This window comes from Eulemur rufifrons, chromosome 5 (assembly GCF_041146395.1).
Source record: "Eulemur rufifrons isolate Redbay chromosome 5, OSU_ERuf_1, whole genome shotgun sequence".
Classification (NCBI taxonomy): domain Eukaryota; kingdom Metazoa; phylum Chordata; class Mammalia; order Primates; family Lemuridae; genus Eulemur; species Eulemur rufifrons.
In genome coordinates, this window is record NC_090987.1 from 50,198,942 (window position 1) to 50,217,637 (window position 18,696).

Genomic DNA, 18,696 nt, shown 5'->3' on the forward strand with positions numbered 1-18,696 from the left:
TACTTGGAGTTTGTTGAGCTTTTTCATTAAATTGAGAAGTTTTTGGCCATTATTTCTTCAAATATTCTTTATGTTCCTCTCTCCTTTTGGTACTCCTATTATGTGTATATTGGTATGCCTGGTGGTGTCCCACATATCTCTTAGGCTCTTTTATAATTTCTTCATTCTTTTTTCTCTCTGATCCTCAGACTGACCTACTCAATTGACCTATTTTCATGTTCACTGGTCTTTGTTCTGCCTATTCAAATCAGCTGTTGACCCCTTCTAGTGAATTTTTCATTTCAGTTATTACACTTTTGAACTCCATAATTTCTATATGATTTTTTTTTTTTTAAATAATTTCTTCCTCTTTATTGGTACTCCGTTTTTGGTGAGACGGAGTTTTCATGCTTTCCTTTAGTTCTTTAGATGTGATTCCCTTTAGCTTTTGAGCATACTTTAAATAGCTGATTTAAAGTCTTCCTAGTAAGTCCAATGTCTGGGCTTAGGGACAGTTTCTATGACTGCTTTTTTTTTTTCTATTTATGGGCCATCCCTTCATGTTTCATTGCATACCTGTAATATTCTGTTGAAACTGGATATTTTGAATATTATAATGTGGCAACTTTGGAAATAGATTCTCCCCTGTCCCCAGGGATGTTGTTGCTGCTGTTAGTTTGTTTAATGACATTTCTGAACTAATTTTTGTAAATTCTGTGTGCTTTGTCGTGTATGCCCATTGAAGCCTCTGTTCCATTACGTTAGTAGTAGTCAGCTAGTGATTGGACAGAGATTTCCTTAAACACTTGAAACTAAAAACATCTCCCAGTCTTTGCAGAGGTGCACTGTGCATCTGTTGGGGTACGTATTCAACACTCAGCCAGTTTATGCTTGCCTTGGTCTTCACTCCCTGTTTGTGCAGAGCTTCAAGGTCATCCAGAGGTGAGAGCATTGGCCTTCTCAGGTCTTTTCCTGAGCATGTGCACAGCCCTGGGCATATGCATTGCCTCCTAGATTCCCAGGAATATGTTGAAGCTGTTCAGAGCTCTCATTTCCCAGCACATGTCATTCTCCAGCCTTTCCTCTCAAGATTTTTAGTCAGTGTTTTGCTTGTCCCAACTGTTACCCATTGCTTCAGGCAGCAGCAGCTAAACATTTGCCTGTGAAGGTTCTCCACAACACTCCTTATGCTCCATAGTGGCTTTAGGTCTTGGGAGTTCCAAGTTAGCTACATTAGGTATGATATAGTAAGTCTTTTAAGCAGGTCTTCCAGGGAGCCACTAGGTAGGTCAAAACGTAATGTCAGATGTTTGCAAATGAGGTTTATTATGCAGTACCAGTACTGGGAATATGGGCTGTTATTGTCAAGGCTGCCTCTGGTCTGGGGAGCCCCCAGTGGGCCAAGAGTAAGTTAAAATGCTACAAAATTCAGTGTTCTTGCCAAGATTCAGCTGTTGTTCTTTCTTTCTTTTTTCCCCCCCATTCCCATCCCCAGCCAGCCTCAACAGCTGTTTTTCTTGAATAAGCATTGTCTGGATTGCTGTAAACTTTTTGTTAGTTTCCAGTATTCTTTTGTTTTGTTTTTTTGAGAAAAGGCTCACTCTGTCACCCAGGCTGGAGTACAGTGGCATGATCATAGGTCCCTGCAGCCTCAAACTCCTGGGCTCAAGCAGTCCTTTCGCCTCAGCTTCCCAAGTGCTGGGATTAAAGGCATGAGCCACTGTGCTGGCTGGATTTTTTATTTTTTAAGTTTAATCAGAGTACAGTCATATATTGCTCAATGATGGGGATACACTGTGAGAAAAGTGTCTTTGGCAATTTTGTCATTGTGTGAACATCAGGTGCACACCTAGATGGTATAGCCTACTATACCCCTAGGCTATATGGTACAGCATATATTGCTACATTGCTCCTGGGCTACAAACCGCTACAGCATGTTATTGTCCTAAATCAGTGATTGGAAAACAGTGATAAGTACTTCTGTATCTAAACATACATAAACATAGCAAAGGTACAGCAAAAATATGATATTATACTCTTATGGGACCACCATTGTTATGTGGTCAGTTATTGACTGAAATGTCGTTATGCAGTGCATGACTATAATTCATAGAGACAGTTTTAGAAATCAAATAGTACTTGTACAGAAAAGCGTTACCATAAGAGGCCTGAGATGCTGTTCTCAGAAAGGCCTGCTTGCAAGGCTGGCCCTTGCTTGGTGTCTGAGAACTTGACTGGTAAACAGTTCCTTACAATGATATAAAACTTTTTCAAATATAAGAGTGGCTCACTGTGCCTACACTGTGCAAACAATAGTTGATGCTGAATACCAGCTTTTTCTGGGAGTCTGGAATTTTGCTTCCAGACTCGAATAGGCAGAGGGTATCTATGTGATGAGCCTTTAAAAAGAACTTGGGTTCTGAATATCTAAAATGCTGCTGGTAGACAACACTTTACACACGTTTTTAGTGTTGCTGGAGGAGTTGACCCTCCAGCCTAAGGATGCATTAGGAGGGAGAGACACTGGGAGAGGACCCTTGGAAGCTCTCATCTGATTTCCTCTGGCCTTCCCCCCATGTGCCTTTCCTTTGCTGGTTTTGCTTTGTATCCGTTCTCTATAATAAATCGTTAGCTGTGAGTACAACTATATGCTGAATTATGTGTCCTTTTAGCAAATCACAGAACCTGGGGGTGTTTATGGCAACCCCTGACATAGTACTAAAATACTTAAAAAGGAAAATACCATTCCCTGCCTCATTCTTGCACCCCTCTCAGTCTTCATTTTTTTTTTTTCCTTTTAGCTATTTCTTTTGGTATTTATTCCCTTTTTTCTAAACAATATACTTAAACGGCTATTTCTTTTCTTTTCTTTTTTTTTTTTTTGAGACAGAGTCTCACTCTGTCACCTGGGCAAGAGTGCCATGACATCAGCCTAGCTCACAGCAACCTCAAACTCCTGGGCTCAAGTGATTCTCCTGCCTCAAAGTGGCCACCACACCTGGCTAATTTTTCTATTTTTAGTAGAGACGGGGTCTCCTTCTTGGTCAGGCTGGCCTCGAACTCCTGACCACAAACGACATGTCGTTCCCTCCCCCACCCCCGCCTTGGCCTCCCAGAGAGCTAGGATTACAAGCGTGAGCCACCACGCCTGGCCAAACTGCTATTTCTTGAGATACCAGTTTTTGACATTATCTATGAACTAGGTATTATGATAGATGAGGGAGGATTTAGATCTCTTATGCCTTTCTGCAGTTCCCTGCATTTCAGTTCTCTAATATGATCCTGGCGCAATGTTTGATTAAATCAGTATTCACTGTTTTCATTATGACAGCCAGACATTGTATAATACTGAGCCAAGCAGTGGACTATGGTTTCTTTTTCTCATCTAACTTTTCTTTCTCCTGGAGTTGATAGTGGTCTCTCTTCTTTTGCTTTGTTTACTGTTTTCTTATTACAGATTTATCCCAAAAGCTCTAGTAGCTCTTTAACGTGTCTTACTATTCTTTTCCACGTAGTCAGACGTGTCTAAGTTCCACTGGTGCTTGGAGCTTTTCCTCCAGCTTCACTGTGGACTAGTTGATCAAAGGCTTGCTGCTCTGGGGCTTCTCTTTGCTGCTATCCAGGGTTGAATCTCAAGCCTTCTTATTGTTTAGTCTACTGTCTTGTTTTTTTAGGAATTCTTCAGAAACTTTATGGGAAGTGTCTTCTTGAGACTATGTGTCTGAAAATGGTTTTATTTAACTTGAATGATTATTGGAACTAATTTTCTTTTAGAGTTTTGAAGATACTTCTTTAATGCCTTTAAGCCCAGTGTTCCTGTTCCCAAGTTGGTCCTGATCCTTTGTGTGTAAGCCCTTTCCTGCTCCCTCACCGACCGGATACTTGTAGAACATTTATGAAATAGTGAATCTGTTTAACTTGTAAACTAGTTAAACAAGTTGTTGATTTTCTGGAATAAGCCTATTTATGTTTAGATATTATCAAGTTTAATAAACCAGATTTATTTTTGAAAGTTCATTTCAGGAGACTTTGGCAATCTTAATTTCTTTCTTCTCTATATTGCTTTGTTCTTTTGCATGGGTGAGTGATTCTTACTGTGTGTGCTGATTAATACTGGAACATGAGCAGAAAAGACTATTTTAAGAACAATGTATATCCTAATTCTTTGGAGAAGTGAGTGTTTTTAAACCATTGTTAGATTTGAGTCTAATTTTATGAAACTTTTTTGCTTCATCTCAATTGTAACCGTTATAACTGTACTTTTTACTTGGAGTTTTATTCAGTTTCAAAGGTACAACTGTTTTTGGTTTTAAAGTAAAATTCTAGGTATGGGATTGTTTTTTTGCTTTACACTTTTAATACTTTTCATTAGATGTTACAGAAGTTAACATTTTGCACCTTTAGTTCCCTCTGGAGAGAAATTGTTCTTTTACACAGGAACCAGTGCATGCTTTCATTTGGAATGATTGGAAAGCACATTCCTATTATAGTGATTTGGGGTATAGGGGGTGGGGTGGGATGTTGATGTAAAGGTGGGTCCATATTTGAAAAGGAGGGTTCGTGTTTTTTAATGGCTCATGATCTCATCTCTATAAAGCATTCATGGCTTTTTTTTCTTCTGAGTTTTTATTGAGACATAATTTATATTCAGTGAAATGCAGAGTTTGATAAGTTTTAACAAACTTACAGGCCACATGCCTGTCAATGCAGAGCATAACCATTGACCCAGAATGTTCTCTCTTGCTAACTCAGTCCCTGCCTCTTCTCCACACCCCCACTACCACAGTTCTACATTCTTTTAACACCTAGAACCTGTTCTAGAACTTCATAAATACAATCATATGTGTGTACTCTATGGTGTCTTGGTGTGCTGTCTTTGGAAATTCATCAGTTTTGCTGCGTGTGTGGATTGTTTGTTCTTTGTAAAACATGCTGCGTAATGTTTCTTTGTGTGAATCCAGTGTTCTGTTGATGGAAATGAGGGTGCTTCTAGTTTTTAGCTATTTATGAGTAAAGTTGCTCTGATGACAAATCTTTTTGGGAATATATGTTTCCATTTCTCTTGGGTAAACAAGGAGTGGAATTGCTAGGTCACGTGGAAGGGTGTGTTAAACTAAAGACACTGCCAAACAGTTTTCTGGAGTGATTAAACTTTTACATTCACGTCATCAATGTATGAGACTTTGGGTTCCCCATGTGCTCACCAGTGTTAGGAATTGTTCTTTTTAAGTTTTATCCATTCTAGATGATGTCTATTAATAGCTTGTTATGATTTTACTTTGTATTTCTTTGATGTTTAGTGATGTGGAACTTATTTCATAGACTTATTGACCATTAGTATTGTGTAAGTCAAATATAGAGAAGAATCTTTAAATTTAAAATGTTTTGTTTGGGAAGCAAGAATTGCAATTCATGGCATATACACAGACTGGGTGTCTTTGAATGTCCCAAGAACAAAGAGAAGATTAGAGGTTTTATTTTAAAAACAGAAATGTTACATATTGCTCATAGTGCCAATTGGCACTAGTAAGATTTTGGGAAGCTGTGAAGCTCTGATTGGTGAGTGACTGCGGTGGGTAAAACCAGTCTTAGAGTCACAGCAGGTTGTTTTAGTAGCTATTAGATAAAAATGGTTTCAGATTACAGCAGGAAGTTTCAGCAGCCAGGCTTGCAGAGAATTACATTCTTGAACCAATGTTATGTGCCCTCAGTGCTTCTCCCCTAACCTCTTGATTCTCATTTATTAATAGTTAGGTATGACAAGAATGACCCAATTGGTATGATCAACTTTTACAATATATTTTTCTTTGTAAACTGTTCAACTCTGCCTATTTTTATTTTGGATTGTTTGTCTTTTTATTATTCTGGATAAAATCCTTTGTCAGATCAGATACACACACACACACACACACACACACATACACAGAGCAAATATATTTTCAAGTATTTGGCTTGACTATTCATATTCTTTTATTTTCTTTTTTGATACAGGGTCTCACTTCTGTTGCACTGGCTAGATTGTAGTAGTGTTCTCATAGCTCACTGCAACCTCAAACTCTTGGGCTCAAGCCATCTTCTTGCTCCAGCCTTCTGAGTAGCTGGGACTACAGACAGGCATGTGCCACCATGCCCAGCTAATTTTTCTATTTTTTGTAGAGACGAGGGTCTTGCTATGTTGCTCAGGCTGGTCTCAAATTTCTGGCCTCAAGTGATCCTCCCACCTCTGCCCACCAAAGTGCTAGCGTTATAGGTGTGAGCCACACTGCACCTGGCCTCTTTTTGGATTTTCTCTTTGTTCTGATCTGTTTGTCTATTCTTGCTGCAGTACCATACTGTCTTAATTACTGTAGCTTTGTTTGTTTGTTTGTTTTTTGTTTATGCCCACTGGTGTTTCTGGGTTTCTGGCTTCTGTAGCTCCAAGTCTATGATGTGAGGCAAAAAATACCCCTGGGAACTCACCACCATGTTTTTTCTATCCTGAGGTTCTTAACCTATCTGTCATCTTCTCTCTACCTTTCAGAGTCTTTTTCTTCTTCTTTTTTTAAAAAAAATCTGATATCTGGGATTTTTAGTTGTACTTACCAGGAGGAATAAGGATAAATATTTTTTAATTCAGTTTTTAAAAAATTTACACAGATCTCTTCTTTCCTCAGGAATAAGAATTTCTGGGTTTTGTTATTTTATTTGAATGATTATACTTAAATTTACTATGGACCATTTGAAGTGTGTTTCTTCTGCTCTTTTCTTAAGTGAAATTTAGGCCTGCTATAGCTCCCCAGTGGCCAATGTGCCATAATGCACTCACATTCCTCTTCCTTTCTTATTACTATAAATCATCCTACATTTGGGCTCTCACTCCTTCATATCTGCTTTTAACTGCTCCACCTATTTCCAACTGTAGGTGAATCAAGTTGTCTTAGTCTGTTTGGGCTTCTATAACAAATACCATAAATTGGGTAGCTTATAAAAAACAGAAATTTATTGCTCACAGCTCTGGAGGCTGGAAAGTCCAAGATCAAGACACTGACAGATTTGGTGTCTGCTGAGGGCCTGCCTTCTGGTTGATAGATGGTGCCTTCTTGCTGTGTCGTCACGTGGTAGAAGGGGTGAACTGTGGTCTGTTCATCTCCTTATGAGGGCACCAATCCCATTCATAACAACTCTCATGACCTAGTCACCTCCCAAAAGCCCAGCCTCCTAATACCATCACCTTGGGGATTAAGTTTCAACATATGAATTTTGGAGGGGAAACAAACATTCAGTCCGTAGCACAAGTCAACAAATATTTCATTAAGAGTAGTTTTTGCAAGATAATCTGTTAGGTACTTTATGAATAAATCTCTCTTCTTGTCTCACCAATCTAGTATAGAAACCATATAAAAATAATTGTGAACTAGGAGATAATGTAAACATAGGTGTCACGTATACAAATGTTGTAGGAACACAGAGGAGTGAATGATCAAAAGCTGTCTGGCATTGTGCTGCTGGTATTCCTGCCCTTATTCCTCTCTTACCCCAATTTTGTCACTTCCTGGTTTTGAATGGTGATGACTCCCACAGCAAGTCTGAACGCAGCTTGGCATCTGGTTGGCTGGGCCTACCTTGCCTTTTAATGTCTTTTCCATTGCTCCTTAGCAGGAACTGCTCTGGTCAGACCAGTCTTCCCATTCTTGTAATAAGTCCCATATGTTTCTGCTCGTGTCTTTAACCATGCTGTTCCTCCTGGCATGAATGTCCTTCTTGTTTTGTGTATATACATGAAGGGCAGTTTAGTTTTGAGTCAAATAGATCTGAATTTTACCTCTTACTTGTGAGTAATTTAGGATAAGTTATTTAAACAGCTCTTTGTAAACATGGAAAAATACTACTTTTAGAGTATACTAAGGTTAGTTAATGTATGTGAAAGTTCCAGAAGCCACAGGAATGCAAACAAAATTTGGGTTTTCTTTCTTTATTTCCTGAATTAGAATTTAAGGGTCAGGGCAAGGTTCATTCTTTTTAATTTTTGTCTCATCAGCAGCATACATGGTGAGAAAGGAGGAGATACTAGTTAGTTTGTTAAATAAACATTTGAGTACTTACTGTGTGCCATGGATTGTATGAAATGGTGGCGCTCACAGTTAAGCAAGGCAGACACATACGTAGGTAATTAAAATACAGCACATAGCAGGATGTTCAGGATGTTCTGGGAGCATAGAAAAGAATTATCTGTGGCTTATACTAGATGAAATGTGTCACCAGGGAGGATTCCTGGAGAGTATTGCTGGTGCTCAATTTTTTTTAAAAAAACAGCTTTATTGAGTCATAATTTACATACCATAAGATCCACCCACTTGAAATATATAACTTGATGATTCTTAGTAAACTTACAGGTTTGTGCAGCCGTCACCACAATCTAAATCTGAAATGTTTCCATCACCCCATGAGATTCCTCATGCCATTTGCAGGCTCAGTGGTAAAGGATGAGCATGAATTAGCCATGCAAAAATATCGAGAGGAGGGCTGGATTCCAGGGAGTAGATTACTGGAAGAATGAGCAAAGGCAGGAAAGAGTAAAATAAAATGGTATGAGTGATACATCTATAAGCAATTTTATTTCTGGATTATAAAGCAGTGTTCCCTGCCCATAAGTGTTTTGGCTCTTGTGGAGTTTGGAGCTTTAGTTACCTCATCTCTAATGTATAATAACCTTGAACTTGAAGCTCCCTCTAAACTCTAAAATCTTGTGATTGACAAAACTTAGGATACCTTCAATTAATGGAAAAATAAAATGGACTTTTAAAAATGATGGCTAAGGCCACTGTGGTTCATGTCTGTAATCCCAGCACTTTGGGAGGCTGAGGCAGGAGGATCACTTGAGCCCAGGAGTTTGAGGTTGCAGTGAGCTATGATGAAGCCACTGCACTCTAGCCCAGATGACGGGGGCCGGGGGGGCGGGGAGACCCTGTCTCATAAAACAAACAAAACAAAAAAGAAAAATGGTGAGATTTTATGTTGGATAGCGGTCAAAATGAAACCTTTTACAATAGTGAGTTCTTTTTAAAAGGAACTCCTGTTCTGCTTTGAGAGCTCTAACTCTGATTTTCGTTTGGTTTATTTTTCTAATACTTGAAGATGCCAGTGCTTTTAACTCTGAGAACTGAAATGTGTGATGCATGGAATGTAACTCCAGACAATATAATAAAATAAAGGAGTATTTTTAAAGGGAGGTTGTGGAGGAAAATATTTTTTATTTGTAAATACAAGATTAATTGCTGCACTGTGTATTTGTGGTGTTTTGTTTTTTGGTTGTCGTTAGGTGACTGCCGATGTTTTTTTGTCTCTGCAGGTATAATGGATAGGTAACAGAGAAGACCTCTTCCCTTTCTCGTCAGGGTGTCAGCATGACCGAGTGCTTCCTGCCCCCCACCAGCAGCCCCAGTGAACACCGCAGGGTGGAGCATGGCAGTGGGCTCACCCGGACCCCCAGCTCTGAAGAGATCAGCCCTACTAAGTTTCCTGGACTGTACCGCACTGGCGAGCCCTCACCTCCCCATGACATCCTCCACGAGCCTCCTGACATAGTGTCTGATGATGAGAAAGACCATGGGAAGAAAAAAGGAAAATTTAAGAAAAAGGAAAAAAGGAGTAAGTGCCATTTTTTCCTATGCTTTAGATGTATTTTAGATAAACCTCCATCCTGATCCATGTATTAGCTGTCTTCTGGAAGCATAAGTCAGAGACTGGTTTGATTTTCTTTATTTTTCAGGGTCTCAATTTTTGTATACTAGAGTTGTATCTTAGGGTCTTAATCTTCTAAAAACACCGAGTTTCCAGAAATGGTAAAGTTTTGCAATGGCTATTTCTTAAAGTGGTCATTTAAAATAATGTATAAAAAGTAGATACTGGAATTTTGCCCTTATAGAATCTTACTTTCTTGAGTAGGTTGGGGTATACTTTATTGGAACATTTAATAAAATAGGTATTCGTTTTTCTTAAGTAAATGTCATGATGCCTTCCATTTATAGGTCCTATTCAGTAGAGAGGATGAATCGTTTAAGAATAGCTGTTTAGTATGATAAAAGCAAATAAGTTATTTTAAGTATTCCTTTATTTTGGTCTTTCTGGTATTTTTAAGTTAATTTGTTTTTGAAGCATATAGACATAGCACATAGATAGAGTGCACAAATTGTCTACAACTTGATGAGCGGATATGCCTGCGTAACCTCTGCAAGGATCTGGAAACAGCGTTTTCAGCACCTTGGAAATTCCCTTTTACTGCCTTTCCAAAAGGAATGCCCCACCCCTCCCAAAAGTAAATTTCTTTCATTGTAGGTTAATACTGCCTGATTTTGAACTTATGTAAATGGAAGCGTACTTCTTTTTGTGTCTAGTTTCTTTTGCCCAATATTATGTGTTAAAAGAAAAACTTTAGACAAATTAAATTTAGCAGAGTTTAATTGAGCAAAGAATGATTCTTAAATCGGGCAGCCCCTAGAACCTGAATAGGTTCAGAGTGACTCTGGGATTGCCATGTGGTCGGATAATATTTATGGGCAGAAAAAGGGACAGTGAGGGACAGAAACAGCTAGATTAGTTATAGCTCAGTGTTTCCCTTATTTGAACAGAGTTTGCACAGTTAGCCTCCTGTGATTGGGCAAAACCCTGTTGCAAGAGTAGGTTACAGTCTGTTTACACATCTAGTTAGCTTCCAGTTCACTATGTACAGAGAAACGTCTAGGCTGAACTTAATATGTTAGGTCATTAAATATGAAATGTCCGATTTTGAATCAAAAGTGTAGTTTATTCTATCTCAAACAAGAAGCAGTGCAATTAATCAAAGTATGTGCCTAAACTATCCACATAGTTTTGCCATCTTAACTTAGGTAACTTTTTTATGCCAGCAGCAAAGAAGCCTGGAGAAGTGAGTGGCAATGAAACCATGAAAGGCATTTACCACAGCTTGTTGAGAATTGAATATTTTCTCATGCAAGAGGTGGTCCAAAGCCTGGAAGAAGTGGTAGTTGGTGCTAGGTCTGATGAATACAGTGGGTGACAATGAGTTTCCAAGTGCAGCTTCTGTAGTTTGAGCAGCGTTGTTTGAGTGACGTGGTTGAGCTTTGTCTTGCAAGAGGATCGGCCTGTCTCTATTGACCAGTCTCGGCTGCTTATTCACAAGCATCCTCATCATTTTGTCCAGTTGGTTGTAGCAGACGTCTGCTGTAATGGATTGACCAGGTTTCATGAAGCTGTAGTGTTTAATGCCAGCACTGGACCACCAAACAGACACCATTATCTTTTTTTGATGAATATTCGATTTTGGACTTTTCTGGCACTTCATCTTTATCCAACCATTGTGCCCAAAGCTTGCAATTGTCTAAAAGAATCCATTTTTCATCACACATAACAATATGGTGTTGAAATGGTTCGTCTTTATGTCGTGACGGCAAAGAAAGGCAAGCTTGCAGATGATTTCTCTTATGTTGCTCATTTAATTCATGCAGAATCCATCCATCCAGCTTCTTTACCTTGTTGATTTGTTTCAAATGGTCCAATATAGTTGGAATAGTAATGTCAAACCTTGCTGCTAATTCATGCGTAGGCTGAGATGGATTCGCTTCCACTACAGCTTTCAGCTCATCATTATCCACCTTGGTCTCAGGTCACCCATGTGGCTCATTTTCAAGATTAAAATCACCAGAATGGAACTTCTCAAACCATTGACATACTGTGCGTTCATTAGCCACATCCTTCCCAAACACTTCATTGATATTTCAAGCTGTCTGCGCTGCATTGGTTCCACAATGGAACTCATATTTGAAAATAATATGAATTTTTGACTTATCCATGGTTTCACAAAAATTGCTCTAGAAAAAAATTTGAAAGATAATCACAAGCCAAAATGTGCATTTGAAAGACTGAGGATACACCTTCACAATAAAAATAAAACAAGAAGTGTCAAAGTGAAATGTCAGAGATAGCAACTATCAAACTTAATACTTAAGGAAATCGGACATTTCATACTTAATGAGGCAACTTTAGCTTAATTTAACATATTTGTTAGATTTATTCATGTTCCTTATAGCAGCAATTTGTTCATTTTTTTTGCTGGATATTATTTCATTGCATTAATATACTAGAGTTTATTCTACTGTTGTTCCTTATTTGGGCTGTTTTTCCAGTTTTTGAGCTTTTTTTTTTTTTTTTTTTTGGAGACATAATCTCGCTCTGTTGCCCAGGCTAGAGTGCCGTGGCATCAGGCTAGCCCACAGCAACCTCAAACTCCTGGGCTCAAGCAATCCAGCTGCCTCAGCCTCCCGAGTAGCTGGGACTACAGGCATGCGTCACCATGCCTGGCTAATTTTTTGATATATATTTTTAGCTGTCCATATAATTTCTTTCTATTTTTAGTAGAGACGGGTCTCGCTCTTGCTCAGGCTGCTCTCGAACTCCTGAGCTCAAACAATCCTCCTGCCTCGGCCTCCCAGAGTGCTAGGATTACAGGTGTGAGCCACCACGCCCGGCCCAGTTTTTGACCATTATGAATAGTGCTTCTGTGACCATTGTCACACATCTTTTGGTTTACATGTTTATGTATTTCTGTTATGTGTATGCCGAGGGGTGGAACTGCTTGCTCATAGGGCATGTGTATTTCAGCTTCAGTAGATCCTGCAAAACAGTTTTCCAGAATGGTTGTACCAGTTTACATTATCACTATCAATGAATGAGAATTCTAGTGCTTTATGTCATGGTATTTTGCCCTTAAGTTTTTTTTTTTTGGAGACAGGTTCTCATTCTGTAGTGAGGCTAGAGTGCAGTGGCATGATCATAGCTCACTATAATCTCCGATCCTGGGCTCAAGTGATCCTCTTGCCTCAGCCTCCTGAATAGCTGGGACTACAGGTGTGCACCACCATGCCTGGCTAATTTTTTTATTTTTTATAGAGATTGGGGTCTTGCTCTCTTGCCTGGCTGGTCTCGAACTTCTGAGCTTGAGTGATCCTCCTGCTTCAGCTTCCCAAAGTGCTGGGATTACAGATGTGAGCCATTCTGCCCGGCCTGCCCTTAAGATTTTTGCCATTCCAGTTGGTATGGGATTTGTGGTATTTTAGTTAGAGGGTAACATATGAAATATCTTTAATCTTGGTTATAAAATACCTTGTAAGGTTTGGACTGATCTTGGAGTTAAAAAAAATAGCTTGTAGGATAGTTAGCTAGCTAAGGAAAAGAATAGGAGAGTTATAGATATTAAAAAACAGCAAAACCAAACTATGACAACCCTGACAGGGTGTTAAAGCAATTAGGCACTTTTGTCAGTATGTAAAAACCAGGGCTTCTGATGCAGAGGAGTGGACCACCAGATTTGGCCACCATCCAAAGATGAGGAAATTTCTGGGTTCAGTCCTTATTCAAATAAGGCTGCATTCCCTTTTGTGGTCTCCAGAAAGAACTTAACAGCTTGTCACACAGGCCGGGCGCGGTGGCTCACGCCTGTAATCCTAGCACTCTGGGAGGCCGAGGCGGGTGGATTGCTCAAGGTCAGGAGTTCGAGACCAGCCTGAGCGAGACCCCGTCTCTACTAAAAATAGAAAGACATTATATGGACAACTAAAAATCTATATAGAAAAAATTAGCCGGGCATAGTGGCGCATGCCTGTAGTCCCAGCTACTTGGGAGGCTGAGGCAGTAGGATCGCTTAAGCCCAGGAGTCTGAGGTTGCTGTGAGCTAGGCAGACGCCACGGCACTCACTCTAGCCTGGGCAACAAAGTGAGACTCTGTCTCAACAAAAAAAAAAAAAAAACAAAACAAAAAAAAAAAAAACAGCTTGTCACAGGAGAGTGAAGTGTGATAGAGGAATAACTGAAACATATAAACAGTAGTGCAGTTTGTGTCATGCTTTGAACGTAGGCAAAGTAATTACAAATTGAGGATCCCTAATCCGAAAATCCAAAATCTGAAAAATCTGAAACTTTTTGAGTGCTGACACAACACTCAAAGGAAGTACTCATTGAGGCATTTCAGGTTTCAGATTTTCGGATTAGGGATGCAGAACTGATGTAATGCAAATATTCCAAAATCCTGGAAAATCGAAAACTCAAAACACTTCTGGGTTTCAAGCATTTCAGATAAGGGATACTCAATCTGTAGTATGTTAAAGGATATGATTCACATGATGAAATGACACTCACTCTATTTTATAGAAGGAATCATTCCATTGGTTCTGTATGTAGAACCTTTCGTGTGTATTTATAATATTTGATTTAAACCAGTTTCCCACACTAGTGTGTAAGAGTGGTAACTGTCAGCTGCTTGTCGCCCTCTGGTGGTCAGGAGAGGTCGCTGCAACATCTCTTTTTAGCAGAGAAGAAACCCATTTCTCTGCTGGAAGCACCAGGAGGGATTGGCCTGAAGTGGGAAGCCAGATAGCTAGTGCCACGTGGCACTGTTTTTGATTCTGTTTCTGGAAAGCATAGGACAGTTTGACATTGAACAGACATATAACTTACACTGTCTACATTTCTTTGGCAGCGGAAGGGTATGCTACCTTTCATGAAGATAGCTCTGGAGATGAAGCTGAAAGTCCTTCCAAAATGAAGAGGTCTAAGGGAATCCATGTTTTCAAGAAGCCCAGCTTTTCTAAAAAGAAGGAGAAGGATTTTAAAATAAAAGAGAAACCCAAAGAAGAGAAGCATAAAGAAGAAAAGCACAAAGAAGAAAAACATAAAGAGAAGAAGTCAAAAGACTTGACAGCAGCAGATGTTGTTAAACAGTGGAAGGAAAAGAAGAAAAAGAAGAAGCCAATTCAGGAACCAGAGGTGCCTCAGATCGATGTTCCAAATCTCAGACCCATTTTTGGAATTCCTTTGGCTGATGCAGTAGAGAGGACCATGATGTATGACGGCATTCGGCTGCCGGCAGTTTTCCGTGAATGTATAGATTACGTAGAGAAGTATGGCATGAAGTGTGAAGGCATCTATAGAGTTTCAGGTATTGGGGACATGCACTTGGTGGTTTCTAAAAATTAACTTCACGTTCATATTTCGAAGGGAGCAAAAATATTAACTTGAGCAGAAAATTTGGCTTGGGTCCTAGGCCTTATTCATTTCCTTGATCCTTCCAATTGCTCAAAAATCCCACCCCATCTCCTTTTTGATGTTTGGGCAGTTTGGTTTTTTATGATATTTCCCTCCATTAGGAGGATTCCCACCTGAGTCGTTCATAGCTTGCAGCAGCCAGGACTAGGACAAAGTGAAGCGTGTGGGTGGCATTGCTTAACAGCTGTGCTCGGACCCTGCTTTTTCTTCCTTTCTTCCCTGTCTCAGCAGAGGCTCTGTGGTGTGAGGGCCATCAGCGAGAGAAGGAAGGATGTCTGTGTGAAGGAAGCTTCTTGGGCAGAAGGCACATTGAGGCACATTTGTTGACGTAGTCAGATAGTGCATTTCCTGAGCTCAGCTAAGAGGCATGAGCTCAGGTTCATGGTGTGTGTATGTGTTTTTTTTTCCTTTGGAGGTGCACAGTTCCTGGAGGTACTGCAATACTAGGTTGATGCGTGACTGAGTGAGCTCCTATTCCAGCTCCCTGCTCCAAAACTCCAAACTCCACTTGATATATTGTCCTTAGATAGGGGACATATCAGATATTAAACTGATAAGAACAGATACTATACTTGATCTCAGCCAAAAGGCTGAAAAATAATGAAGTGTTCTTTTCCAAATGTTTAGGCCCCAAATGTGAATGCTCTGTCAGCCACTTGCAGCTATTTACATATGTTAGTGAAATTGATTTTCCATTTATCTTCATCCCATATGTATACAAATTTAAATTTCATACTTGGCAGGAATGTGTTTCATACTGGGTTCATAATTTATGCAGATTGATTTTTAAAAGTTTAAACATTAATAACATAAGCTACTTCTCTCGTGATCTTGATAAGCATGAAGAAATTTTTTGTTAAAGTTTCTCTAAAAAGTTTCTACAGTTTTGTTCAAAGGATTCTTTTGTCTCTGACCTATTTTTGCTGTTTGAATTCTGTTGAAAATTCAAAGTTGTGGGAACTCTCCTCTATTTGTGTGTAAAAGCACTCAAACTGAGCTTCTTTCCCAGTGTTGATTCCTAGGGGCTGATCTCTTGCTTTGATGGATTTTATCTATTGTTTATTCTTTAACTTGTGGTAGTGTGTTATAGTCAGCATACCTTGTACTACAGTTATGGACAAGACTTTTTTTTTTTTTTTTAACTTTGGGCATTCCCCATAACACATTTTACTTGCTGCTTTGCAATTTTTCAATATTTGTACATCTATTAAATATAAGCTTCCAGTGCCTACTTTTATTTGTTTATCTTTGGGTATTTATTTTCAGCATTGTCAGAAAATTTATATTACTTCTGAAAGCAGAGTGCAGCCTCAGATGTTAATTATAGTATAGTTTGGTGTAATTCCACATTGATTTCTAGTAAGACTTTCCTTTTTGAATGGTAATAATTTTTTTTTTTGCTGGAGATTTTGGTTCTCATTTATTTATATATCAGTTCCAATTTTAAAACTAATATGAAAGATAATTTAAGTGGTTTTAGAGATTTTAATTATCTATGTTTTATATCTTTTACATTAAAGTGTACCCGTATGCTCTTTCTCTCTTTCCCTGGAATGCTTTATTTGGAGTGTCCAGTGTTGCTTTGTTTGTTTGTTTGGTTTTTAAAGTGAAAGTGAGATTTATTCAGAAACTGTAGAAAGTTAGAAAGTCTACCCCACAGAGCAGAGGCAAGTTCTGCCTGCAGAAGGGAACCAGCCTCCTCCAGAAGCTCTAGAAAGTCTGTTCCACAGGCAGAGTAGAGGCTGGTGGACCTTGCAGGAGAGAACTGGCCACTTGCAGATGAGGACCAGCCCCGTGCAGAGAACCAGCCGGAATGTCCAGTTTTTAAAAGGAAGACATTTTAATAATTTCAGAGTCACAGCAAACCAAACACATATTCTAATTGTCCACATGTGCATTTTGCTGGGGGGAAATTACATACATAATGAGGAAGAGAGGAGATCTTTGCCAAGAATTTCAGTTAAAGTTATTGCTCGTCTTTTACTCATAGTGTCATAAAAGTAAGACAATGGGAATTATTTTCTGACTTTTCTGTCTTAAAATAAATATTATGCAAAAGTAAATTCATATTGTTATTTTTGTATTTGGTGCTATTGATTTTATTTTGTCAGCGTTGGGTAAGTTACAGATTTATTGTAATGCCGTTAAAGGTTTTCACATAAGATAAGGCATGCCAAAGCCCAGATGTAAGCACTGTGGTGATTCTAAGATGCTATACAGGTTAGATGGCATTTACCATTAGAAACTGTCAGCCTTAATTTGTGGCCTAAAGTGTTAAGTAGTAAAGCAAAGAAAAAAGCTACTTTGTGTTTTCTGAGCAATCACTGTTACTGAATTATGCCACTTAATACAATGTAGATTGGACTAAAGACTTACATAACATTTGGATAATATTTGTTTTGTGTGTTAGAGTGTCTTTCTGTCCAATAAGAAAAGCAAAACAATTTGCTTTTAAAAACCCAAATTTTATGTATGTTTGTTCCAGTTCTGTTTGGATTAAGGAAGCACCTAGAGAATCCAAACTTTAAGATAGAATTTAATTGGGGACTATATAATGGAGAATAATTTCCAAAGAGTTTGTTTAGATGGCTAACTTCCCTTTTGCAATTACAATATAATTTTTACTTATAAAAAAGTAATTTACCCACAACTTTTGGGAATATACTTATGTATACCAAGTTGCGTTTTATGTTGTCAGTCTTGTGACTAGTTTGAAAAAGCAGTTGGCTGCCTGTATAGGACAAGACTTAGATTATAGTTTAATTTTTGCCCGAATTTTTACCTAGCTATCTTTAATTAAAAAAAAAATTTTCCTGAATCAGTTGGTATATTTGCTTAAAATATTTATGGTTGTTCTGAAAATATTGAGTTTTTCAATTATCATTTATCTTTTGGTTAAGCGATGGTGTTTACAGAGGAATTATATGACCCTTGTTCAGATAATAAACCTCTTGTTATGAATTATTTATTGGTCAGGTGGCTGTTCTTGGATCTCCCAGCACAGGTGTGGGTATAGTGGTGAAGAAAGCTGTGTGTTTGAGTTTTTTTTTTTCTTAGTATTCTCTCTCTTCTGAATTTGAACGTTTGAAGGAATTAAATCAAAAGTGGATGAGCTAAAAGCAGCCTATGACCGAGAGGAGTCTACAAACTTGGAAGAATATGAGCCTAACACTGTAGCCAGTTTGCTGAAGCAGTATTTGCGCGACCTTCCAGAGAATCTGCTTACCAAAGAGCTTATGCCCCGATTTGAAGAGGCTTGTGGGAGGACCTCAGAGAGCGAGAAAGTGCAGGAATTCCAGCGCTTACTCCAAGAACTGCCGGAATGTAACTACCTTCTGATCTCCTGGCTCATTGTGCACATGGACCATGTCATCGCCAAGGAACTGGAAACAAAAATGAATATACAGAACATTTCTATAGTGCTCAGTCCAACCGTCCAGGTACGTGGTCTTCCCTACACGGTCTCCTCTGTTCCCACACTGGGAGGTTGAGGACACTTTCTGTCAGTCGCACATGAAGCAATTAACTGGAGAAGGTAGATAATGGACTAGTTTGAATATAGGTGTCTTTTTTTTTACAGTGTGGACAGTGTTGACATGTCACATAACGAGCATGGTTGTCCTTTAGCCTGTAGCTATGTAA

The 18,696-nt window shown here is 38.9% G+C and overlaps 1 protein-coding gene and 1 non-coding gene across 3 annotated transcripts in view; one reads left to right on the forward strand and one right to left on the reverse strand.

The window, feature by feature from the left end:
- The window catches only part of RALBP1 (ralA binding protein 1), a 43,127-nt gene that overhangs the window by 11,704 nt on the left and 12,727 nt on the right, over window positions 1–18,696 (forward strand). For both annotated transcript variants that reach the window (XM_069468266.1, XM_069468268.1), the window contains exons 2-4: window positions 9,308–9,606; window positions 14,489–14,947; window positions 18,145–18,494. In XM_069468266.1, the coding sequence (XP_069324367.1) occupies window positions 9,363–9,606; window positions 14,489–14,947; window positions 18,145–18,494 (1,053 nt within the window). In that variant the 5' untranslated portion in view covers window positions 9,308–9,362. The remainder of the gene's footprint in view (window positions 1–9,307; window positions 9,607–14,488; window positions 14,948–18,144; window positions 18,495–18,696) is intronic.
- LOC138383571 (U2 spliceosomal RNA) lies at window positions 15,465–15,656 on the reverse strand. Its single transcript, XR_011233630.1, has one exon. It is a non-coding gene; the product is annotated as a U2 spliceosomal RNA (small nuclear RNA).